The sequence below is a fragment of the Mus pahari genome, chromosome 2 (assembly GCF_900095145.1).
Source record: "Mus pahari chromosome 2, PAHARI_EIJ_v1.1, whole genome shotgun sequence".
NCBI lineage: Eukaryota > Metazoa > Chordata > Mammalia > Rodentia > Muridae > Mus > Mus pahari.
This window is the reverse complement of record NC_034591.1, coordinates 104,798,662-104,823,399: the sequence shown is the minus strand read 5'-3', so window position 1 is coordinate 104,823,399 and position 24,738 is coordinate 104,798,662. Positions and strand designations below refer to the sequence as shown.

General features: G+C 49.7%; 1 protein-coding gene across 3 annotated transcripts; it reads left to right on the top strand.

The window, feature by feature from the left end:
• The first annotated feature begins 701 nt into the window (after positions 1-701).
• Positions 702-24,695, top strand: Rab43 (RAB43, member RAS oncogene family). Of its 3 annotated transcripts, none has more exons than XM_021190268.2 (3): positions 702-1,146; positions 18,465-18,648; positions 20,821-24,695. In XM_021190268.2, exons 1-3 carry the CDS (start codon positions 949-951, stop codon positions 21,069-21,071), a joined length of 633 nt encoding a protein of 210 aa, XP_021045927.1. In that variant the 5' UTR covers positions 702-948; the 3' UTR covers positions 21,072-24,695. The 3 variants fall into 3 exon arrangements, with proteins under 3 accessions (XP_021045927.1, XP_029390780.1, XP_029390781.1); XM_029534920.1 differs by lacking the exon at positions 702-1,146 and adding an exon at positions 1,603-2,729; XM_029534921.1 differs by lacking the exon at positions 702-1,146 and adding an exon at positions 2,736-2,821.
• The last annotated feature ends 43 nt before the right edge of the window (positions 24,696-24,738 follow it).

The following is a 24,738-nucleotide window of genomic DNA, read 5'->3' as shown; positions in this document are numbered from 1 at the left end:
GCAAGCCAGGCAAGGGACAGAGGCATGTCAGTGAGGGGTGGATGTGGGTACCGGCTGAGGAAGGCATGAGGTTAGGGAATGATGAACTAGAGATGATAACGAGTTGTTGATCTAGTAGGGGCCAAAGCCTGCTATGGGGGCGCAGCACACCGAAGGGGAGTTGAAGAGGGGTGGAGAGCTGAACTGAGAGGCGTTAGGGAGGAGTTAGCTCCAGGGCTACGAAAAGGTGCGGGTGGATTTCCGTCTTGGATGCAGTGCCTAAGGCGAGGTCTAATCCTCGGGAGCGGGGTAAGAGGTGTTAAGGGCGGGGTCAGGACCAAATAAAGGATCAAGGCGGTGTTGACAGCGGATCCGCACCGGGCTTAAGTCCCGGCTAGTGAAGTGCTGAGAAGTGAGAAAGAACGGTGCTGAGGGCAGGGTTGGGGTGGTGTTGAGAGAAGGGTCGGAGGATTTGGCCGTGGTGGGGTGCAGGCGGTGCTCGGAGAAAGGTCGGGGAGGTGAGAAGCTTAGAGGGAGTGCTAGGGGGATCGGGACTACTGACAGGCTAGGAGGCGTTGGTTATGGGAGGGGGAGACTGGGCGGTCCCGGGGGCGGGACCCATACGCGGAGTGGCGGGAGATGGGCGGTGCTGGGGATCGGGGAGGCTCGCCCCGCCCTGAAGGCGGCGCACGAGCGGGCCTGAGGTAGCCCTGGGTCGGCACGGCACCGACGGCTGGCAGAGAGCTCTGCGGAGGGCCGGGCGGTGCGCTCCCGGGCGGAGCCGAGTCCTCGGGGCTCCGGAGCGGAGCGGGGCGGGGCCGTCGATCGGTCCGCCGCGCAGCTCGTTCAGGTGCCGCCGCCGCTCCACGTAGCCCGGCGGCGGGCCGGCTAGGTAGGGTACACGGACCTCGGCCCGCGGCCGTCGTTAGCCCAAGCCGGGCCCTTGCGTCCCAGGACTCCCGCGGAGCCATGGCGGGCCCTGGCCCGGGAGATCAGGACGAACACTACGATTTCCTGTTCAAGCTGGTGTTAGTGGGCGACGCGAGCGTGGGCAAGACGTGCGTGGTGCAGCGCTTCAAGACCGGCGCCTTCTCCGCGCGTCAGGGCAGCACCATCGGTGTCGACTTCACCATGAAGACGCTGGAGATCCAGGGCAAGCGGGTCAAGGTGGGAGGCGGCGCGGCCCGCTGCTTTGCTCCCGGCGGGCGGTTCGCGGCCAGTCCTTCAGCTTCCCCTTCTTTCAGAACGGGCTTGGGCCTTGATGTCCGTGCTGGGTTCAGGTCCGAAAGCACCGCCTTGGGCACTGGGAGTGGTGACAGTGGGCGGCCAGAGCGTGGAGGAGGAAGCCCGCACCCCACTCCCGCCCCCCGTCTCGCAGCCTGGGGACTCCTTCGAAACAACTTGCGGTGGAAGGCAACCTGCGGGCCGTTCCGTGAGCGCCACGCATGCCGGGACAGACCCTTCCTTGCGCGGCCCTCTGGGGAGCACTCAGCCAAATAACGACATCCCCGTGACCGGGAGGGACCAGGAAGTAGTGGCTGCTAGGACCGGAGGTCCAAAAGTTTTTGTCAGAATTTCCTCCCTGGCCACGCCTCCCCGCGGTCTCTTTTATGGACCTGGTGGTAGAACTCGACTCCACCAGGGCCAGCGCGGGGTGAGGGGTGGGGGCCTCCCCGACTAAGGGTTGAGAGAAACCGAAAACTTCATCATAGATACCGGAAGGTGGGGGAGAGAACCAAACTTTGGCAATGACCCCAGCAGAAACAGCAGGATGTGGTTGTCACAATGTCCTGGCAATGATTTGATAAATAATATTTGTGATGAATGAAATCAAGTTTCTTAACCTAGGTGTCTGTCCTCCCTAAAAACAAACCGGTAGCATCCTGGACAGGACACAGCATTGTTCTTGTGCACTTCTGTTCTCTCAGTAACGTTCCTGATTTCCACCCTACAGAAATCCTTTGCCGTTTTTTTACGGTTTCTGGTTCACAAGGAGCTTCAAGACAGCTTTGAAGAGAACTGGGTGGGGGCTGTCTTGTGTTTTCAGAAGTGAAGACTGGGGATGGTAGTCTTTTGACCCTGTTGCTGGTGTGGCTCGCTGCTCATCTGGGTGGCTGTAGGCCTGTTCTCTGTTGCCTTTGGCTGGGATACTTAGTTCTTTGTTTCTATAAAGTTGGGATAATTTCTGGGTGTTGCCTCTCTCCTGTCCCATCGTGAAGAAAAAGAAAAAGTCAACAATCATTTTTTATGACCACTGTGCCTCTAGAGATTTGCTTGCAACGTTTTAAACGGTCTTTTGGGTTTCAGTGTATTTTGGTTTCCTTGAGGTGGGAAAGGGCCAAGAGCAGGCAGACAGGTTTCAGAGCAGGTGGCCAGGGAAGGGCTGCCATGGGTGGAGTATGTCGGTGGTCAAGTTGGTGCCTTCTGATAATGCCAGTAGTCAGCATTCAAAGCCCGTAGAGTGAAAACAGAAACGTAAGGACGATGAGTCTCTTTTGAAAAACTGTTGACCTGTTGTGCCCAGCATCTGTGGATCCCTGTGCTGACTGGTCAGGGACGGGGCAGTATTCCTGTTTACCTGTGGCGATAACCTGTCACCCAGTGCAGCCCTGGATGGACTGTGCACTTGAGCTTAGGTTATGCAATACACCGTGGTGCAGCTAGTTAGTTCCCTTCCTGATGGTCACTGCTGCTTTTCCCTTCAGGAGGCAGCCTCGAGGGCCTGGGAGCAGCAGAGCTGCGTCTGTGTGGTAATACCTCAAAGCTGTCTTGCTTGTCCTTTCTCTAAGCGGTTGTGAGTCAGCTAATGGTGTGTTCTACAGGCTGGAGGCCATTGTTGCTGGTAATTATTCTTTCTGTGCTGCTAAGGGTTGAGCTTAGGGCTCTTTGCATAAGCTCCTTGAGGAAACCTGTCTCCCTTTGGAAGAATCTGAGGAACCTTTTTTATTTATTTATTTATTTATTTATTTATTTATTTATTTATTTTGGCTTTTCGAGACAAGGTTTCTCTGGATAGCCCTGGCTGTCCNTTTATTTATTTATTTATTTTGGCTTTTCGAGACAAGGTTTCTCTGGATAGCCCTGGCTGTCCCGGAACTCACTTTGTAGCCCAGGCTGGCCTCGAACTCAGAAATCCGCCTGCCTCTGCCTCCCGAGTGCTGGGATTAAAGGCGTGTGCCACCACGCCCGGCAAGTCTGAGGAACCTTAAAGACAGGCCGGCTGTTGTTCTAGGTCTGCTGAGGTTGGACGTTCCCAGGAGTGAATTGGGAAGGCAAAGAAGGCAGAGGTTCTGCTTCCCCACCAGTCAGAGCAAAACCATCTTATTCAGTTCTGTGTTTCAGTTGTCAGAGCAGAACCATCTTATTCACTTCTGTGTTTCAGTCTTACTTGTTTGTATAGAGAGTTCTGCTATAGTGGAAAGCTGAGAATAACAGATTCAGTCAAGTTCTTTTTTTTTCTCTATAGTTACTTCCCATTACAACCATTGTGCTATATTCTACTTGAAGAGATGGGCCTGTATATCTCCTCAACCCTATTTTCTAACCTGTATAGCCCTATTTTCTAACCTGTATAGCTCCCTTCTTTAAATATTCCAGGACTGGATGGCCTTTGCATCTATTTCCTCTCGTCATAGATTCCCTATGTCCCTTAGATCCTCGTGTGGCTGGTATTTTATTATTTGGGTTCTAGCGTGAATACTGCTTTGCCAGGCCCTCCCCTGACCTCCCAGGTCTTTTCCCATTGTCTATGTGTTTATAGGACTTACCTGGACTTGAAATGACCTGGATTATTCGTCTCTTCCTGTTGGAGATAAGCCCCTTAAAGACACAGATCCCTTTGGCCAGCATCAGACACATATGTTCACTATATGCTTGCTTACTGGTTAATATTTATAGAGAAGAAGCCGAAGCCAAGGAAAGTGAAGTAACTGGTTCACCTGAGGTCTCCTATAAGTCAGGGGCAAAATCAGGACCTGAACTCTGGATTTGGCTGGCTTCTGGGCACAGTGCTTGCTTTCTGACTCCCTCTGTGCCTGGAAAGGTCATTCCAAAGTTCCGAAGGCTGATGAACCCAGTCAACTGTTGCCCCACTGAGAGCCAAGCATGCGCTTGGGTTGGTTTGGTTTGTTTTTTTCTTTTTTCTTTTCTTCTTCTTCTCTCCCCTCCCCCCCCCCCAGGGTTAGCCTCAAACTCACCGTGTAGCCGAGGCTACCCTTGAACTTGTCATCCTTTTGCCTCTACTTCCCACATGCTGGGGCTTCAGACATCTATCACTACAACCAAGTTTTATACTTAGGAATCTTATAAATATTTTCAATAAGAGCTGGCACCAGAATATCTCAGGGTGTTTATCAGCTAATAGGAACATTGAGATAGGGCCATTCAGGCTGGTCAGATGACTCAGGAAATAAAAGCCCTGGCTGCCTGAACCCAGGGTCTAAGGTCTAAGGTGAGAACAGAGGTCAGTTGACCACTGACCTCCACATATGTGCCATGGCATGTGTGCACCATGGTGTGAACATGCACGTGTGACACACGTCATATATAGACACACAATATATTTTTTAAGACATAGCCCACTCAGCTCTCAGAAGCTGTTGTGGAAGTTCGCAGGCCTTTTTAGATGGTCATTTGAAGTGTCTCCAGGATTTGTGTTAGGTCTGAGGACTGGACATAGCACATGAATCTGAATGCTGTTCATCTTTCTGGTTGGAGAGTCTGAAGGCGTGGGTCTCCTTTCTGTCTTTGCTGTTGGAGTCCTTTCTGGTAGCCTCAGGCCTCTTCCTCTTGGAAATAGGACTAGTGACCACTCACTTACTTGTGAAGGGTGTTGAAAAACCATGAATACATTTAAAAACATTTAAATTTTTCCTGGCTTGTTTTTTTTATTATGTTTTTAAATGCATTATTATTATTATTATTATTATTATTATTATTATTATTATGTGTGTGTACATGCACACACGTGCATGCACTTGTGCACCAGCAGGCTTGTGGAGGTCACAGGACAGCCTTCTCTCCTTCCACAGTGTGGGTCCTTTGGATGGGGCTCAGGTTGCCAGGCTTCGCAGCAAGCCCCTTTACTCCCTGAGCCATCTTGCCGCTCCTTCCTAGATTTTCCCTTTGTAAATAGACGATCTAATCATATAGTTCAGATTACAGACATTCAAAGACTTATTAAAGAGACACACAGGGAAGTTGCCCTTACTCCTTTGTTCCTCCCAAGCTACCCCAAGCCCAGTAAGCAAAAAACAATTAGTACTGCCCACTTTTTTTAAATCCCCCAAGTATATTGTAAATAAAGCCAAAATTTATGATGCAAACAAGTAGGAGGGTTTGCTTTATCGTTGTGTCTGTCTTCTCTCTGGACGAGTAGGGATGGCCAGCTTGCTTCTCCTCACCACTCCCCCAGGTACTGCCCCCCCCCCCCAGGAAAGCTCAGCTGTAAGACCAGAGTGCCTTCCTGCTGCTGCTTGCTTCCTTCATGTGGGCACACAAAGGCCTGTTATGTAAACTTGCCTGTGCAGATCCTAGGCACTCAGGCCCCGGGTATAGGGAGCCTGGTTAGGATTTCATCCCTTTACATGGTCCCCTCGGGCCTCCTGGCCACTTGGTGGAGAAAGCACTGCACTTAGGAACAGGGCTTCCAGCTCATTGTCCTTGACTCGGCTGTTCTCGGCCTCTAGAGTGTTCTTTGTTTTCATGGCTCCTCCTGTTACTTCCCAAGTAGGGATAGGGAAGGCTTAAAAGGAAACGTGTGTGCCTCTGTGTATCCGTGTTGCTGATGGGACCCAGGGTCCCCATGCACTCTAGACAAGTATGCTCCTACTGAGATACACTCCCAACCCAGAAGTTTTTGTTTGCCTTCCCAGTTTTTCCAGTTTAGGATCTGGTTTTGTGTCTGTGCATTTCCTATTCAGATAAAATCAATTTGACTTTTTCGGTTCTGCACAGAAATAGCAGAAGGACTGTTAGATAAGAGACGTTCTAGGTCATGGTGATTTTATGAAGAAATCTGTTTTTGATACCAATGGCCACCATCCTCATTGTAAACTAAACCTTGCCTCCTGAGGATTCTTACTGTCCTCAGGCAGCACTCGTGTGTGTGTGTGTGTGTGTGTGTGTGTGTGTGTGTGTGTGNGAGAGAGAGAGAGAGAGAGAGAGAGGAGGGGAGAGGGAAGGGAGGGAGAGGAAGAAGAAGAAAAGAGGAGGATGAGAGAGAATGAGAGAGAATGGGTGGGCTGTAGAAGCAAGCACATATTATCTTGGTCATATGATGACTCCTCTTCTAACTCACCATTCCCCTCACAGACTTCGCCCTAGTGGATTGTCAGCTCAATGGGAAGTGATGCTATGTACATGTCTGAGAGAGGAAGTATCTCACAGTCAGGAAGGGTGGCCTCTCGGCTTATTTGTTACTGACCTGCCTCACTCTGGTCTCTTTCCCTCCCCCCCCACTTTTTTTTTTTTTTTTAAATAGAAGCCTTACTCTGTGGCCTAGAATGACCTTGAACTTGTGAGCCTCTGTTTCCACCTCCCAAGTGCTGGTATTTTGGGTGTCAGCTGCCACATCTGGCTCCTGTGAGGTTTCTTTGTGAACTTGGGCTTGAGACATGTTTAAAGGTCAGCAGCAGGAGGAGCAGCACTTGTGTGTGTGTGCACCTTATCCTGTCAAAAAGTGTGTGTGTGTGTGTGCACCTTATCCTGTTTCAAAGTGTGTGTGTTTGTGCACCTTATCCAGTCACAAAGTGTGTGTGTATGTGTGTGTGCACCTTATCCTGTCACAAAGTGTGTGTGTGTGCACCTTATCCTGTCACAAAGTGTGTGTGTGTGCACCTTATCCTGTCACAAAGTGTGTGTGTGTGTGTACCTTATCCTGTCACAAAGTGTGTGTGTGTGTGTGTGTGTGTACCTTATCCTGTCACAAAGTGTGTGTGTGTGTGTGTGTGTGTGTGTGTGCACCTTATCCTGTCACAAAGTGCTCCATCTAATCGTTGCTGCTACCCCTGTGTGTCTGTGTGTCTGTGTCTGTGTGTCTGTGTCTGTGTCTGTGTCTGTGTCTGTGTGTGTGTCTCTGTGTGTGTGTGTCTGTGTGTCTCCACTGTACACGGGGAGGAAAGGTAGTCTGGATGTGGATGTCTAGAACGGGAACCTAGCCTTTCGGCTCCCAGTCAGGAGCTTTTCTGTCAGGAGCTTGTACTGTTAGATCCTCCACCACTGGCAGCAAGCACACAAGAGCAGCAAGTGAGGGAGGAGGGAGCAGTGTAAAATCTGGTCGAGGGGCTGGTGAGGTAGCTCAGTGGGTAAAGGGGCTTGCTGCCAAGCCTGACAACCTGAGTTCAATCCCTGGGACCCACATGGTGGGAGAGTCAACTCCTGAACATTGTCTTTTGACCTCCACACTGACTGTGTGGCACACACGTGCTTCCCTCTCCCAAATAAATGTTATTTAAAAATTAAAAAAATAGAAATAAAATCTGGTTATCATAGATTGTACATTTTGATGAGCAGTATTGATTCAACATTGTAACACCAGGTGCTTATTATAAACAAATACTTGTTCAGTTGAATTGGGCAGTGTTGAAAATGGCCACTGTGGGTAAGAGAAAACTTGCCTTGGAGACTAATGTTTGAATACAAAATGCTTTATTCACATTGCAATAGAAACCAACCAAATCCTGCTAGATAAGGAACCTGTAGCCTGCTTTAAGTTCACCTTTTGTCGTTAATAGCTTTGTAAATCCCATTTAATATCTTCTTTGTTGTCATTGGATGAGACAGGGTCTTGTTATGTAACCCTGGCTGGCCTGTACTTGCTGGACAGCCCAGGGTAGCTTTGCCTTTGGGACAGCCCTCCTGTCTTAAGAGCCGGGATTAGGAGCTTGTCCACACTCTGGCCTCTTCTACCCTTCATTATATCACTTTGTTTCAGAGCCCGCCCCTTCCTGAATGGAAGAAGGGGGAGCCAGTCCTCAGTGTGCTGTTTGACACTTGGTACTGGAGACTGAACTCAGGATCCTGCCCCTGCTGGGCAGGGTAGTGATCCTCCTGTCTCAGCCTTCCTATGCTGACATGAGCCACCTGGTTGGCCTCAGGCTTCATTTGGACCAGAATTGACTACTGACTCAATGGCAGGTGCTAGCATCCTGCTCCCTGTCTGTAATCATCAGATCTACCCCTGAAGACCTGCCAAAAGAGGAAAATATAGGGTTTCAAAAAAGACTCTGGATGTAGAGTGCCTTGGCTGATTGAACATTCGGAACTGCCGTTCAAGGAGCCCACTCTGAAAGGAACAGTACCCATCAAAACACAGTTCTAAGCTGTGATGTCAAAAATTCAGTCTGGTGGCTAACCTTTAGTCACACCTGTATGTTTTCGCTCTCTCTGTCTCTGTGTCTGTCTGTCTGTGTCTGTCTGTCTGTGTCTGTCTGTCTGTGTCTGTCTGTCTCACTCTATGTGTATATATATGTATACATATATATATATATATATATTTTATGTATATATGTATACATATATATTCGTTCGTTCGTTTGTTCGTTCATTCACTCATGTATTTATTTGAAGACAGGGTCTTATTATGTAGCCCTGGCTGGCCTGGCACTGGCAATATAAGAGATCATCCTGCTTCTGCCTAAAGAGTGCTAGGATTAAAGGCTTGTACCACCGTGCCCAGCTTGATTTTGAAATAGGGTCTATGTTACTAGCTTGGCCTGGTACTCCTGGCCTCAGGGGGTTGTCCTGCTTCAGCCCCTAGGTAGCTAGGATTAAAGGCATGGGTCACTGTAGCTGGTTTAACATTTGGGATGGTATCGCTGGTCATGGACACATGTAAAAACCTAACAACTGATGCTTATCAGGTCTGATTGCACAAGCCTGTAATCTCAGCTACTCATAAGCTTCAGGCAAGAGGGTTGTATGTTCATACTCTGTCTCAAAAAGCAACCAGTGGGAGTCCGTGAGATGGCTCTAACCCACAGTGGTTAGAGGTGCTTGCCACCATACCTAATGACCTGAGCTTGACCCACATGGTGGGAGGAAAGAGCTCACTCCCAAACGTTCTCCCCCAACTTTCCTGCACACAAAAATAAGTAAAATGTATTAAAAAATAAAACAAGAAACTAAACAACCCATCAAACAAATACAAGCAGTTCTGGGGTTATAGCTCATTGCTAGAATCTTTACTCACCCAATAAGCATGCCGTGTGTTCCGTTCCCAACACTGTAAAAAGTAAAATATCACCAGGTGGTTCACTTTAGGTTAGAGGGCACACCCAGGCCTTGAAGACAATTCTGACATGTGGTAGGCCATGACAGGCATTTACTAAATGTGTCTCATCTTTTTTCTTTCTCCTTTATTTTTATTTATTTATTTTTTGAGATAGGGTTTCTTTTCTATGTAACTACAGCTGTCTTGGAATTTGCTGTGTAGACCAGGCTGGCCTTGAACTCACAGAGACCCATCTGCCTCTGTCTCTTGAGTTCTAGGTGAAAGGCATGCTCCACCATACTTGGCTCTTTTTACATTTAAAAAATATTTATTCTTGTTTTATGTGTAAATGTTGACTCGCATGTATGTGTGTCATATGTACGTCTGGTATCTGCAGAAGTCAGAAGCAGATGTGATATTCCTGGAACTGGAGTTACAGACAATTAGGAGCAGCCTTGTGGGTGCTGGCAACTGAACCTGGGCCTCTGAAAGAGCAGCCAGTGCTCTTAACACTGGGCCACTCTGGCCCATTTTGATTTTTGAAGTGGCAGCTTTTTAAGGGGGACTAAATAAATCTTGACTTGAGAGACCTACCAGTTTGGACTGCAGCCCACAGGCATGGGTTAGCTTTTTATCACTGTAACAGAATACCTAAAAATCAGTCCATCAGAGGAAGAATGGCTTACTTTAAGTGACACTTTCAGAGGCTCTTAGGTGATTTCCTTGGCTGCTTTGGGTTGGTAACCCAAATGCATCATGGGAGCATGTAGCTAAGGAAGACTTTTGGGGTGGGTTGGGGGTACGAGGGAGATCTCAAGTTCATGTCCTCAGGGCTGAAGAGATGGCTCAGCCGTTAAAGAGCACTGGCTGCTCTTCCAGAGGACTTGGGTTCAATTCCCAGCAACCACATGGCAGCTCACTACTATAAGTCCTCTTCCATGGGATCTGATATCCTCATATAGACATGTAGGCAAAACACCAATGTGTGTGTGTGTGTGTGTGTGTGTGTGTGTGTGTGTGTGTGTGTGATGTTCCCAGTGATCCTACTTCCTTCTGCCAAGTTCCACTTTCTAAAATTCTTCTGCCTTCCATTAGTGCCACAGGCCGGTGACCAGCCAGTTAACACTTGGGCCTTGGGGACGCCTAATACTTAGACTGGAACAGCATAAGGGAGGTCAGACCCTGGGGGCAGTTTGCTGTCTATGATGCTGCTGAGCTGACTCCTGAAAGAATTCTTGTCATTGCAGGCCAGCTAACTGCTTGACTGCCATTGGTATGGCCGAGGGGTGTAGAAACTGGGTGAGCTTTTGGTGCTGGGGATCAAATACAAGGCCTAGCATAAGCTTTTCTGCCAGCTCCCAAATTACTTATTTTGAAAACTTAACTTTGCAGTGCTGGGAATTGAGTGTAGGGCCCGTGCATGCTACAGAGCACAAGCAGGCTACCACTGACCTGAATTTCTAGCATAGTAGGTTTTAAAGTTAGTTAAAACACTGTATAGTTTCAATGAGAAGCTGATTTCCTCCCCACTTAGGGATACTAATTTTATGACCCCCCCCAAAAAAAATTACAGTTGCCAGAATAAATGTCAGTTTGGTAACTATGACTTGTTAATATCTGCTATATTTGTATTTAGGTGAAATATATAGAAAAAAATTGGAGGAACTACCTGAAAATTTCTGTGAAATACACAGAAGAAATCACACAGAAAAATAATTTTATTCCTGAAGTGTAAGGGTAAACTCCTAACTCTGTAGTTCCCACTGCTTCCTGGCATGCTGAGAGCCATGGCCTTTGGGGTAGCTTACTTATTACAGTCTGTGCTTAGCCTGTTCAAGGCCCAAGGTTTCATTCCACGCTCTGAAGGAGAAGAAACCTTTCCGAGGTTTCAGGCTATTGATGGAGCAGCAGGTGGTTGATGTAAGAACTATGGGGAAGCTGTGTGGGACCTGGCTGGTGCTCTGTGGATGCTTGTGCTTGTTGACTAGAGGCTTGGACTGCAGCTCTGAATTAGGACAATAATTCTCCTGTGACTACCTCATGGGTTGTTCATGGTTCCATAAGTACCTACCTGCCTTCTCTCAGACAGTGGTCCAAGTCCCGAGGAGGGCAGCTCCACCTCTTTTGGAGTGCTGGTTCTGTGGTGCTCAACTGAACTGGGCCAGGCACCCAGGAGGGATTCTGTGCTCCACGTTCTCCCCTTGGTGCTATGATTCCATAGCTGGTTGTAAGTGATTGGTCCAAGTTTCTAGGAAGGGAAGAAGGGGTGTTGGGAGCAGTCAGCCCTTTCCTGAGCAACTGAGGCAGGACTTGTTTGCCAGAGGTACAGTGGAGACAGTCTGTTCTCTTCAGGCCCCATCTCAGACAGCACCTGGTACTTAATTCTGTCACTGTAGTGGCTGGGACTCTGAGCTAGGCACTGGACACACTTGGTGCCAACAGGGCCACAGCAGGACATAGTGTTGATGGTGATGATAGCTACTATAGTGCAGGACCCTGTGGTGGCTATAGCTGCTGCGGACACACAGGGATGTATGTCGCATGCTTGGACAAGCCCAGAGGAAGCAGCAGTCCTCCTTGTCCAGGGCTATGGAGATAGGAGGGTTGAGGGAGAAATTGGAAAAAGGAGGAGTATTCACTCCTAAAGAGGGGAGACAGAAGGGGTTTCAGACGCCACAGCTATATGCATGCCAGACCATAGAAACATGCTAAAAGGCGTGGATACAGCTTGAGAGTGGGGAGAGATGAGGCCATGGATTGCTCCAGGCCAGCTTGATCCTGCAGGCATCATGTCCACTGTGTTCTGAGGGCAGCGGGAAACAAAGTGGTCAGCTTTTTCTTGGAGGCCTGGGAGACAGCTGGGCACTGCGTTCTGAGGTGGATGTGGAGGAGGGCTGAAGGACCCAAGGCCAAGCTAAGACCCCAAGCTGATGTCACTTTCTTAGTACCAGAGTGACAGGGCCCAGGAAGGGCGTTGAAGAGGTGGGGAGAGTTGAGCCTGTGACGTGGTGCATTGGACTGAGGGTATCTGGAAAAATAAGAAGGCCCAGGAGACAGAGGATGCATCTCGGGGTAGAGCAGCTTGTTTAGTGTGCACAGGCCCAGCTTACTTCACACCCTCTATTTAAAAACAAACAAACAAACAAACAAACAAACAAATCGCCTTACTTGATAATGAGAGAGCTTGAGTTTAGAGACTCTGAGGGCCAGTGAAGGCAGAACTCATGGCCTCCACTTTAAGAATGCCATTCTTGCCACAACAGGCTCTTCTGATAGCCACAGTCACACAAGGAACTGACAGCCCCTTCTATTGGGTGTTGTCCTGGTCCAGTGGTGCCCATCTGAACTGGGCCAGGTGTCCAGGGATCCTGTGTCCCAGGCTCTTGGGTGTTATCGCCCCATGGCTAGTAGTGGATGGGTGGTCTGAGCTTCCAGGAAGGGAAGAAGGGGGCAACTGAGGCACGGGCTTGCTTGCTTCATGATCATTCAGGCAAGGGTTTGATGCTTGTGGGAGATGCAACTCACTGAAGAGATTTACTGAAAACCTTTCCACATGCCTTGCACACAGTGAGAGGCTAGGGCTGCAGGCTGGAAATACAACTCCTGTGACACTGAAGATGGAAGGAGTAATCTTGTGGCTGGACATGCTGCAATGCAGGAAGCCATGGTTCTGTCCCCTGCACCGAATACAACTAGGAATGATGGCATGTGCCTGTAACCCCGAGACCCCGAGAAAATGGAGACAGAGGGATCGGGGGCTGAGGTTACTTCTTTTGGCTACATAGAGGGCTTGAGGCCAGTCTGGATACATGAGATTCTGTCTCAAAACAAAACAAAAACNCCCCCCCCCCAAAAAAAAAACCAAAAGTGACAGTGACAGGTGACAGACTGGTAATGCTGACAGCTCTAGGCCCTCTGTTGAGTTCTGCTTGTCTGGATACAAGGCATCATGGGCCAGAGCTCTTAGTGTGGCTCTGAGATGAGCTGACGCTGCCCAGAGTGTGATGAGGAAACCTGGGGAAGGCTGGCATAGCTGTCCTCTGTCACATGCTTCCTGGCATTGCTACCAACTCCCATATAGGAGCCACATCACTGCAAGGGACTGAAGTACTTCCTGATGTTGTGCCTAGATAAACCATGGTGAGGGCCTGGGAGGGATTCTGGGTACAGATGATGTCCATATCCCTCTGATCCTGGCTCCTCTCAACCCTGTTTGTTTGCCACGCCAATGTCCTCAGGACAATGCGTTCTTACTTTTCTTTTCCTCACTTGTTCTTTGTCAGATCAAGACTTTCCTCTGGGCACTGGGTTAGAGTTAAGTGCTGTTAAATACATGATAATGATAGACACCCTTTCATAATGTTTAATTTTCCTTTAAATAAGATTTGGGGGCTGTCTTAGTTAGCGGTTCTATTGCTGTGAAGAGACATGGTGACCACAACTCTTACAAAATACAACATTTACTTGGGGCTGGCTTACAGTTTCAGAGGTTTAGTCTATTATTGTCATGGTGGGAGACGTGTCATCATACAGGCTGACGTGGTGATGGAGAAGGACCTGAGAGTTCTACATTTTGATTCACAGGCAGTAGAAAGAGACTGTTTCACACTGGGTGTAGCTTGAACATAGGAGACCTCAAATCCCAGCCCTACAGTGACACACTTCCCCCAACAAGACCACACACACTCCAACAGGGCCACACCTCCTAGTAGTGCCACTCCCTATAGGCCAGGCATTCAAACACTTGAGCGTATGGAGGCCAAACCGATTCGAACCACTACAGGGGCCAACATGATTTGATAGCTATTAAACTTTGCCTGGTACCCTGTCTGCCTTGAGTGGAGGATTATCAGCCATGTAGCTGGCTCTGATTGGCCTCTTGGATTTCTTGAGGAAGCCATACAGCAGCCAAAGCTGCTCACTGCCCTAGCAGACCTCCAACTCCAAAGTCATCACCCCCGTCTTGACTGCTTCAGACAACTTGCACTAGACTTTTGCCACCACAAGGGTGGTGAACTCTAGCAGCCGTTTCCACACAGGACAGACAGAAGGGGGAACATTCCACTGGTGGCTCAGCAGAAGTCCTGTGATTGAGGCACACATGGCCCTTGATTTGTTTGAAGGAGCACACCAACACTGTGATGGTGCAGATATCCTTGGCACAGCGCCTTTCTGGCTAAATAAGAAGTCAGTTCAGTTCACTTTACACTCAGCTGCAGGACACCCTCTTGTACTGAACCCTGGGGTTGCAGCATGAGCTCAGATGTAAGGCTTCTCCTGAAGGCGCTTTTCTTACTGTCTTCTTTCTGGTCCTTATCATTAGTAAAGTAGACTGAGATGGTGACATGGTGAGGGTGGAACCCAAAACTGTGACAGCAGGAGCAGTAAGAGGGTAACTGAAGAGTTCCTGAGGACGCCAGGTTGGAAATATGGAAATGGAGACGTCGAATGGAGATAGAACCAGGGATGATGCTAGCTTCAGTTGCTTGAAGAGTTCTGAGGAGCTGCCAGGTCTTAAGAGGCCAGGGGTCCCAGACACCTTAGACCTGAGAGCTGTGATACCCACCTCTGTAGGAGCTAAAAGCTCCCAATATTGAATTTCATTAAGGAGTGTGAAGCAAGCTGTGAGGGGAGGGGAGGGTTACAGTGGCTGCTAATTAAAACCCAGAGCAGTGAACCTCCAGCCTCAGGACCTTTGGCTACTGAAGCTGGAGCAACAGGTCCCTGGCTTGCTGTGAGGCTGCCAGGCTAGCCCCAAGGGAACTCTTGTCACCTACTCACTTCTTTTTCCAAAGCAGGATGCCAGACAGCAGGCTGAACTTGCCCACCTACTGCACTTCCCTTGGAATGACTCTTGCCTTTTGACAGTTAGTATAACACAATGAGGCTTTTGCAGCACCGGAGAACCTGCAGTTAAGCTCTGCCCTAGAGGACAGAGCACAGCAGAGGAGGCTGGTTGGAGGAGGAGCCCTCAGACACTACCTCCTGGTTTGACTCACGTCCCAAGACATCATAAAAAATAGCTCAGGAACTCGTATTTGGGTCAGCCTGACCATCTCAATTTTTGCCCTGAGAACTAACTTTTCCAAGGTTCTCTTCTCTGGAACTTTCCACTGTCTACTTACTCAGGACAGGCTCCCTCTCCATTGGGAGGGACAGGACAGGACACAGGTCTTGGAACTGAACTTCCAGTGATGTTTTTAACCTAATAAACAAGGTTGATTTATTGCAGCCATGTGACTTACCCAGTGGGACTGTGAGCCATGAATCCCTGGAAAGCAGCTTGCAGGCCCTGCTTGTGTGTGTGTGTGTGTGTGTGTGTGTGTGTGTGTGTTGCTATGGCTGGTGTTCCTTGCCTAGCTCCTAAAGTCATCTTGATAGATACTTGGTAAATAGATAATGTGTTCTATGGCATGAGTTGTTAGAGAAACAGGAACAGGAGTTACTTCTGCTTCGGGCTGGGAGAGCTGCCCTAAGGTGATAGAGGATGGGTAAAAGAGTCTAATACTAAGGTAGGACCAGATGATACAGATACATTGCTTCATCAGGGGCTCATGGAGACTTGTGGGCCAGCATTGGCTGAGAGTCATTGTGTGGGACTTAAAAGACATTAGGAGCCCCATTCCCACTGAGGATGGTGAGTCCCAGTCTTTTTTTTTTTGTTTTTTTTTTTTGTTTATTATATGTAAGTACACTGTAGCTATCTTCAGACACTCCAGAAGAGGGAGTCAGATCTCGTTACAGATGGTTGTGAGCCACCATAAGGTTGCTGGGATTTGAACTCAGGACCTTCAGAAGAGCAGTTGGGTGTTCTTACCCACTGAGCCATCTCACCAGCTGGTGAGTCCCAGTCTTAACATTACAGGGCCAAAGAAGGGACTGAGACCCATCCGCTCAACCTGGCTTTGTGGCAACAGAGAGGCGATTTATTTATTTATTTATTTATTTATTTATTTATTTATTTATTTATTTTTAAGTGAGCATGTGTGTTCTGGGAGTCCGTTTTTGACCTCACTGAGACTCAGAAGTGCTCTGGCCCCACAGTTGCTCATGGACACAACTCTAGATATCAGCAGCCTGGAGAATTTCTCCTAAAGGTCAGGTACAGGCTGAGTGTGAGATGCAGGTGAGGGTGCAGCTCAAGCCCCGCCAGGCTTCCATGTAGTGGTAGGACTGGGGTGGTCTCAGTAGGTATTCTTGGCAGTTTGTGGCTGATCTTGGCAGTGAGAAAGGCTCTCAGCTTTCATAACACTCAAATTGATTCGCAGTTAGCTGTCCTAAACTGGGGCTTTGAGTCTGATCACAGGCCAGGCTCCTGGGATAGACACTGCACCCAGTCTTCCAGTTTTTATTGGTATTGGACACCTTCTCATGCCATGCACTGTGCGAGGGCTTGAGGATAGAAAACCAGATAGACATAGGCCTGTCCTTATGGGGCTCACATGCAAGGGTGGGGCAGTGATAGTGTGTGTGTGTGTATGTCTGTGTATCTATGTGTGAGTCAATGTGTGTGTATCTGTGTGTGTGTGTCAGTATATTGTGAGTCTGTGTGTGTGTATCTGTGTGTGTCTATGTATCTGAGTCTGAGTGTCTATGTATCTGTGAGTCTGTGTGTGTGTGTATCTGTGTCTATGTATCTGTGAGTCTGTCTCTGTATCTGTGTGTCTGTGTGTTTGTGTCTGTGTGTGTGTCTGTATATCTGTGAGTCTGTGTGTGTCTATGTATCTGTGAGTCCAAGTGTCTGTGTATCTGTGTGTCACCTGTGTGTCTATGTTATGTCAGACTGTAAAGTATAGCAAAGGGTGTTTACTTGGGGTCTGAGTTGGAACTATAGCTCAGTGATACAATACTTGACTGCGTGTGCATGATCCTGAGCTCCCAACACTGTCCAAAAAGAAAGAAAAAGAAATTGGGGTGCATTAGAATGAAAAAGGAAGTGACCATCCAGGACAAGAGCCTTGCAGCTGTGACCCAGGAAGGTTTAGCTATTTTGCTTTTGTTTTCTGTTTGCCCTCCCACCCCCCATCGGTTTGGCTATGTCCACTACACTTCATTGTGTTTCTTCTGCTTGGGATTTGTTGGTCTCCTTGGATTTTTTTTTTTTTTTCGAGACAGGGTTTCTTTGTATAGCCCTGGCTGTCCTGGAACTCACTTTGTAGACCAGGCTGGCCTCGAACTCAGAAATCCGCCTGCCTCTGCCTCCCGAGTGCTGGGATTAAAGGCGTGTGCCACCACACCCGACAGTCTCCTTGGATTTTAAAAATGGCTATCTCTTATCAACTATAGAGATTTCTTGGTCATTTGTCCTTTAGCTATACCTGGCAGGGATCAGTACATGCACACACTGCCTCTCCATTGCCCAGTCCAGCAGGGTGCCTACCATAGGGCATTAACATTTGTTAAATGAAGAAGTAAATGGTGGAGAAAGGCCCTTTACCCTGTGCTTTGGCCCAGGTGGATCAGCAGGCACACTGCCCAGTCCAGCTTCCTCACCACCAGCTGTAAAATTATCAGGCCCAGTGCTATAAGACCAGGACCCCGTGAGCTTGCAGGAGAAAAAAACCCAAATGCATAGCCTCAGGGCAGCCTTGGAGCCAATTCCTCACCTCCAGACTCTGGCGGTCAGCATCTGCAGCTGTAATCAGGGTAAAGCGGAGAGCCAGGGCATGGAAGACACAGTTCAGAATTGCCTCTTGTTGTGAGGGACTCTACAGTTGTGAGGCAGGCTGCTTCCTCCCTGCCCCAATCCCCCATCCCCATCCCCCATCCCCCATCCCCCATCCCCATCCCCCATCCCATTCTCTTTCCTTCTTCATACTGGATCTCTGAGTTGCTCCCCCTCCCTCCCTCCCTCCGTCCCTCCCTCCCCCTTCCCCCTCTCTCAATCTAGGATAGATGGGTACTCTCCTATCACTTCCTATCTATTTCCTTTGTGGCAGGGTCTCTCCCTGAACCTGGGGTTTAAATTTTCTTGACTAGGCTAGAAGCCAGCAAGCTTCAGTGATCCTGTCTGCCGCATTAGAGCTGAGGTTCCAGCTGTGTGGGGGAGGCCTGCTTTGTACGTGAGAGCTAGGACCTAAGCTCTGGTCCTTGGGATCGCACAGCAACCACTCTGAACCTCCGAGCCATCTCTCCACTGTGGGTCTTTCTAAGGCTGACAGAGGACTGTTGCTGTGAGCTACCTTTAGGCCAGTGGACACACTGTTCTGGGCATGGGTCTGTGGGGCTGTCCTTCCTGTCCCTTTGACACGTGTCGTTGGGTCAACCCCTTCAGCTACAGATTTGGGACACAGCCGGCCAGGAGCGGTTCCGGACCATCACCCAGAGCTACTACCGAAGTGCCAATGGGGCTATCCTTGCTTATGACATCAGCAAGAGGAGCACCTTCTTGTCAGTGCCTCACTGGATCGAGGATGTGAGGAAGTACGCGGGCTCCAACATCGTGCAGCTGCTGATTGGTGAGCTGGGGTGGAGGCTGGAGGGGCTGCAGCAAGCCTTATCTCTGCCTTTCCCTTTTTTCTTTTCCCCGTTTTCTTTCCTAAGCCTGCTTAGAGAGGGGCTGAGCTGGGACAGGGAAGGAGCTGGAAGCTGAACCAGGAGCTTGCAGCTCCTCATCCCCTTGTCAGTTTCAAAGTCAGACTCATGGTTGAGGTTGGAAGACATGAAGGGTGCTGGGGTTGGCTGTGTAGTCTCTGTGTGTGCCAGGTCATCTAGCTGTAAGGCATGGTGTGTCTGCAGACAGCGCAGCTTCTCATGCTCAGAGGAGGCATTGTGGCCGGCTTGCTGCTCAGAGGTTGAGCACTTGCTAGTATGCAAGAGGCTATAGGTTTCATCCCCAGCACTGCAGTAAAAAGAAAACAAGATGAGACGCCATAGAGTAAGAACTCTATTTATTTATTTATTTATTTATTTGCATTTTATTTATTTTTTTTTTTAATTAATTTATTTATTTATTATATGTAAGTATACTGTAGCTGTCCTCAGACACCCCAGAAGAGGGAGTCAGATCTCATTAAGGATGGTTGTAAGCCACCATGTGGTTGCTGGGATTTGAACTCTGCACCTTTGAAAGAGCAGTCGGGTGCTCTTACCCACTGAGCCATCTCACCAGCCCCTTATTTGCATTTTAAAATTACATTTTGTGTGTAGTCTGAGCACACAGGGATGCGCTGCAGTGCACACGTAGAAGTCAGAGGACAACTTGCTAGAGTTGGTTCTCCCTATTTACTAAGTGGGTCCTGCGAACTGAAACCAGATCGCTTGACTTGGCAACAGTGCCTGTACCTGCTGAGCCATTTTGCTGGCCTAGAATGAGTTTTAAACATAAAAAACAAAGAAAGAAAGAAAAGAAAAGAAAATCTATCAGTCTGTGTGTCTGCCTGCCTGCCTGTCTGTCTATCAGTCATCTATCTAGTGTATGTATGGGCATACACAGGACAAAGCACATGTGTGGAGGCCACAGGACAACTTAGAGTCTGTTTTCCAGCATGTAGGTCCTGGGGATTGGATCAGGTCACTTAGCTTAGCAGCAAGCACCTCAACCCACTGAGCCGTCTTGCCAGCTGAAAGTAAGAGCTTTAAAATACAGGCAGCCTAGCTGGGCAGTGGTGGCGCACGCCTTTAATCCCAGAACTTGGGAGGCAGAGGCAGGCAGATTTCTGAGTTCGAGGCCAACCTGGTCTACAGAGTGAGTTCCAGGACAGCCAGGGCTATGCAGAGAAACCCTGTCTCAAAAAACCAAAAACCAAAACAAAACAAAACAACCCCCCCCAAAACAACACAAGCAGCCTAACTTGGTGGTTACACTTGTCTTAGCTCTCAAGAGGCTGAGAGGCAGGAGGATTGCTATAGTTAACCTCAAGTCTAGCCTAGGCAACCTAGTGAGAACTCTTAATTAATGAATCTGTCTATTTATTTATTTTAGGTTTTTTTCAAGACAAGGTTTCTCTGTGTAACCTTGGATGTCCTGCAAGTTTCTCAGTTGATCAGGTTGGCCCTAAACTCAGAGATCTGCCTGCCTCTTTAATCCTCTTTGAGTGCTGGGATTAAAGGTTCATGCCACTACTGGCTTGGCTTCGAACTCTTGTTACAAATGGTTAAAATGTGCTGAGTGTAAGCTCTCCTTTAATCCTAGCATTCGGGAGGCAGAAGCAAGCAGGTTTCTCCGAGTTCAAGGCCAGACAGGTCTACAAAGGGTGTTTTAGTCAGCCACAGCTATACCTGTCTCCAAAAACTAAATTTAAAAAAGATTAAAGTAGTGGCTGGCGAGCTGACTCAGTGGTTTTGAGCACTCCCTCATGTCCAGAGTTTCCCCAGCAGCTCCTAAGTCTTGGCTCAGATCACCTCTAACTCCGCTTCCAGGGCATATAATACCTTCTTCTGGTCTTCGAGGCTGCCAGGTGTTTGTGGGGTTCAGAGACACACACTTGGGCAAAACTTCCATGTGCAGAACATTTTTTCAAAAGGTTAAAATAAGAAGGACTATTTTAAGTCCGTCACCACACCTAGCAGTGTTACCCTGGAGCTGTAGGAGGGGCACGCCGGGGGACTTTTAGTGCGGCTTTGCTGGGTAGGACTGTGCACGTGGCGCCTGTGGCCCCTACCATGTTTTCCTTGGTCTTTCTCCACAGGGAACAAGTCAGATCTTGCTGATTTCCGGGAGGTCCCGCTGGCGGAGGCGCAGAGCCTGGCTGAGCACTATGACATCCTCTGTGCCATCGAGACCTCCGCCAAGGACTCCAGCAATGTGGAGGAGGCCTTCACCAGAGTGGCCACGGAGCTCATCATGAGGCATGGAGGCCCCATGTTCAGTGAGAAGAACACGGACCACATTCAGCTAGACAGCAAGGACATTGCGGAGAGCTGGGGCTGTGGGTGCTGACTGGGGGACAGGGCCGGCAGGCAGGCTAGGACCTCCCCTCCTCCTCTGTCTCCAGCCTGTCAAGCCCCACCCTTCAGAGTCAGCCCTCCCTGGTACTGGCTTCTCTAGAGGGATTCTGCACCCCTGGCCTGGATGCTGTGTAGGAAGGGAGATGCTATGGAGGGTATCCTGTGTGGAAGGCTATTGGCTCAGGGCAGGATGTAGACCATCCCACCAGCCAGCATCTGCTCCCTCCGTGTTCTTCACATTCCAGGACTAGCCTGAGCCTTCCAGCATAGACTGTGGTGGGAAATGGGCTGGCTGTGCTGCCCAGCCACCTCGTGCTGGTGTTGACCTTCTCCTGCCTTGACTGCTGCAGACGTGCAGCGGGTTGCTGCTCTCCAGGGACGTGGCTGGTACCCCAGGTTCTTCCAGGTCATTCTCCTGCCTCTTACCAAAGTGTGAAAAGCACATCAATTAGACCCACAGACTGGTGCCGAGCCTTGTCCCAGGGAGGCCTGAGCCCATCAGGTGGGGTCAGCATCTGTCCTCACTGCCAGCTTGGAGCTCTAAGCTCCCTGGGCCTGGCTCGTTGCCTTACCAAGACCTCTCAGATGTTGCTGCTTTTCAATGTAGCATCCCGTTGTCACTGACCCAATTGTAGAGTCCTGGCCAGGGGCCAACTGGGAACTGTCTCCGGGCTTGAGGCCCAAAATGTTGCCAGTCAGGTTGCAAAAGCAGCTAATCTTTCAGTGTGGTTGAGGGGTGAGATAGGAAAGCGAAGGTTTAAGAAAAAAGGAGCAGCTTGCAAGGGGCAGCTCATGGGTAGAGCACATGCTTAGCACATGCCAGGCCCCAAGTTCAGTCCTCAGCACCAAAAACCAACAGAACAGCAGCTTCTGAGGTGTTCCTGAGGCTGAGGGCTCTATAGACGCCAGCCTTGCCCCATGTGGAGAAGCCATCCCTGCCACTGTCCAGAGCTTCTAGTTCCCTGTGGTCCTGGTCTGGCTTGTAGTTTCAAAGCAAAAAAAGACGAGTGCCCACTGGCCTGAGACCTGCCTGCCTTAACAGGTGCTTCCTGCCAGGGTCAGAAGGCATTGTTCCCTGCATCTTTCTCCCGCAGGCATCCTACCCTTGCCTCCCACCTCAAGCATTCTGGTCTGTCAGCACCTTTCCTAGGGAGATCTGGCCACAGGGCGCTTTTGCAACAACTACATGGCAGCCCAGGGAGACAGAACTGTAGTTAACTAGATTAAACAGGGCTAGGCTCACTGGGGCCCCCTTTAGGTAGGAGGCAGCCTGTGCACTAGCTAAGCCTGGCTCTGATGGGATGGAATCAGGGTCTGCTCTGAGAGCTCTCAGGTGGGGATCACTGTGGCTGTGCTGGGTTGGAGCTGCATGGCTCTAAGGGCTGGGGACCATGAAGCCTGTAAGGCTTAATTAACCCATAAGTCATGATCCTTTTGGGGACGTGGCAGTGACCTTTTCACCGGGGTCAATGCAGTTGAGAGGGTCCTGCTTGCTGTTTTCAGTTGGCTCAGACTCTTACCTGGGAGAGCTGGTTCCTTCCCTGACCCCGCCCCTGCAGAGCCTGATTCCACCCACGGGTGGGTGGTACCCAACACTGAGTCTGCCCTTTGCACTGCACATGGTCTTCAGAGCCAGCTGGCATCTGTGGTTCCATGAGTAGATCCTGTGGGGTTGACGTCTCCAGGGTCAGTCAGGAAGGCAGCCCTGGCCTCTCCCGGCCCTGCTGGGTGGTGAGGAGTTCGCCAGGTCTTTGGTTCAGGTGTTCAAATGGAAGTCCCTTTTTTTAGGATGTGTCTGTCTCTCTGAGCTTAGATACTGACCCTGCCATAGCTGCCCACTGCTACCCTGCAAGCCTCGCTCTTCAGATACCAGTGCTGAGCCCAGCAGGACATTAGGGCTCTAGTGTACTTAGGGCTTAGAAGAGGGAGGTCAGAGGCCTTTTGCTCTAAACAGAGCTCTACCCTTTGTTTCACAAGATGGCAACTGACTGGTGATGGGGCTCACTTGCCACCCTGGGCCATAAGCCCACTTTCTAGCCTCCAAGGACTGGAAGCCATGAAGCCAATAAGGCAGTGTTTCTTAACCTGTGAGTCTCAAACCCTTTAGCGAGCTCAGAGGACTATATCACAAGGGTCGCCTATCAGAAAACACAGATAGTTACATTACGATTCATAATTAGCAAAATTACAGTTCAGTAGGTACGAAAATAATTTTGTGGTTGGGGGCCACCACACCATGAGGGCTGTATTAAAGTGGCGGCATTAGGACAGTTGAGGACTGCCAGAAGGGCCTAACCTGGAGTGGAACACAACTCAGTCAGCCCTGCTTGGCTTCTTCTGCCTTCTTCACTGGTGGCCCCTTGGCTCACCCAGCAACCAGGAAGATTATTTCTTTCTCCATTCACAGGAAGATAACCTCACTTCCCTTTCACAGTCCCTGGGTGCCAGTGTGGATGAGGCCCTGCCCTATGCCCTTAAGTAGGAGCAGCCCTGCCCTAAGAGTTGAGCACCAACACCAGTCCCCTAGAGCCCCCGCCCTGTAACCACCCTACTGTCTCACTGTCCAGGTTACAGTTTCACTGCCAGGTGCAGGTCTGGAAGGCCTGACCCAGGGCCCTCAGCCCGTGGGGATAACCGTGGTCTCCACAGCCTGCCCACCTCTCTGCTCACTGTCATGTCTGGGGCCAACGTGACCCCTCTCCCAGATCTCAGCCAACCTGCCTTCTTCCAGCACGGAATCCCACAAGTGACCCAAAGCACACATCTTTGAGGGGAGACGGGTCCTCCCCACCACAGGCCCTCTCCCCAGGATCTTAGCAAGGATGAATTCTTCCCTTGACCCCCAATTCTGTGGTCTGGGGGGGGGGTCCTGAGTCCTGGAATGAAGCTGGCTTCTATGGAGAAGCTGCAGCCGTCCCTTCTAACAGTAGTGCCAAGGCTTTGGCCCTCTGCTGAGGCACCTGCCCCACCAAAGTGCTCAGAGAGACCTTTGGGCCTTTGTCAGAAGGTGCCCAGGGCTTGAGGACCAGAAAATAAGCAATGCTAGTCTAGAAACAAAACCAGCTGCCTCCCTTCCCCTGGGCAGGCTTGGCTGCCTGCCAACAGCCGCCCAGGGCCTCTGGGGCAACAGAAGTTTAATCTCTTCCTTTGTTTGAAGAGTTACTGAACAGCAAGAACAGGTGGAGGCTGTTGCTGTTGGGGAGGAAGTACCCACAGAAGGACTGGTAGGGCCAGGGTGGTAGCAGCAGGAGTGAGGTCTTGTCCACTAAAGGTACTAGAGGAGGGGCTTCATGTCTCTTTGGGTGGAAGTCTGTCCCCAAGGACACAGGCCCCAACTGGAAGGGATCTACCTGAAGCCCCTGGTTCACACTGAATGGGTTGCCCTGTTCCAGTATACTGCCAGCAGTGGGCCTCTAGCCAAACTCCCCCCTGCAGGGCCTGGGCAGGGGCAGAATTGCCAGCCCAAGGGTGCCAGGCACATTGGGGAGATTTTCACATTACCTATTTATGAAGATGTAAGTCTTTCTATCAAATCTATTTTTGAAACATGAAAAGTTGCCTTCCTGGATATGTCAGAGCCAGTGTACAATTCAACCATTAAACATTTCTGTATTGACTCTGTGCTCAAGCGTGGTCTATCACCTCTGGGCATAGAGCTT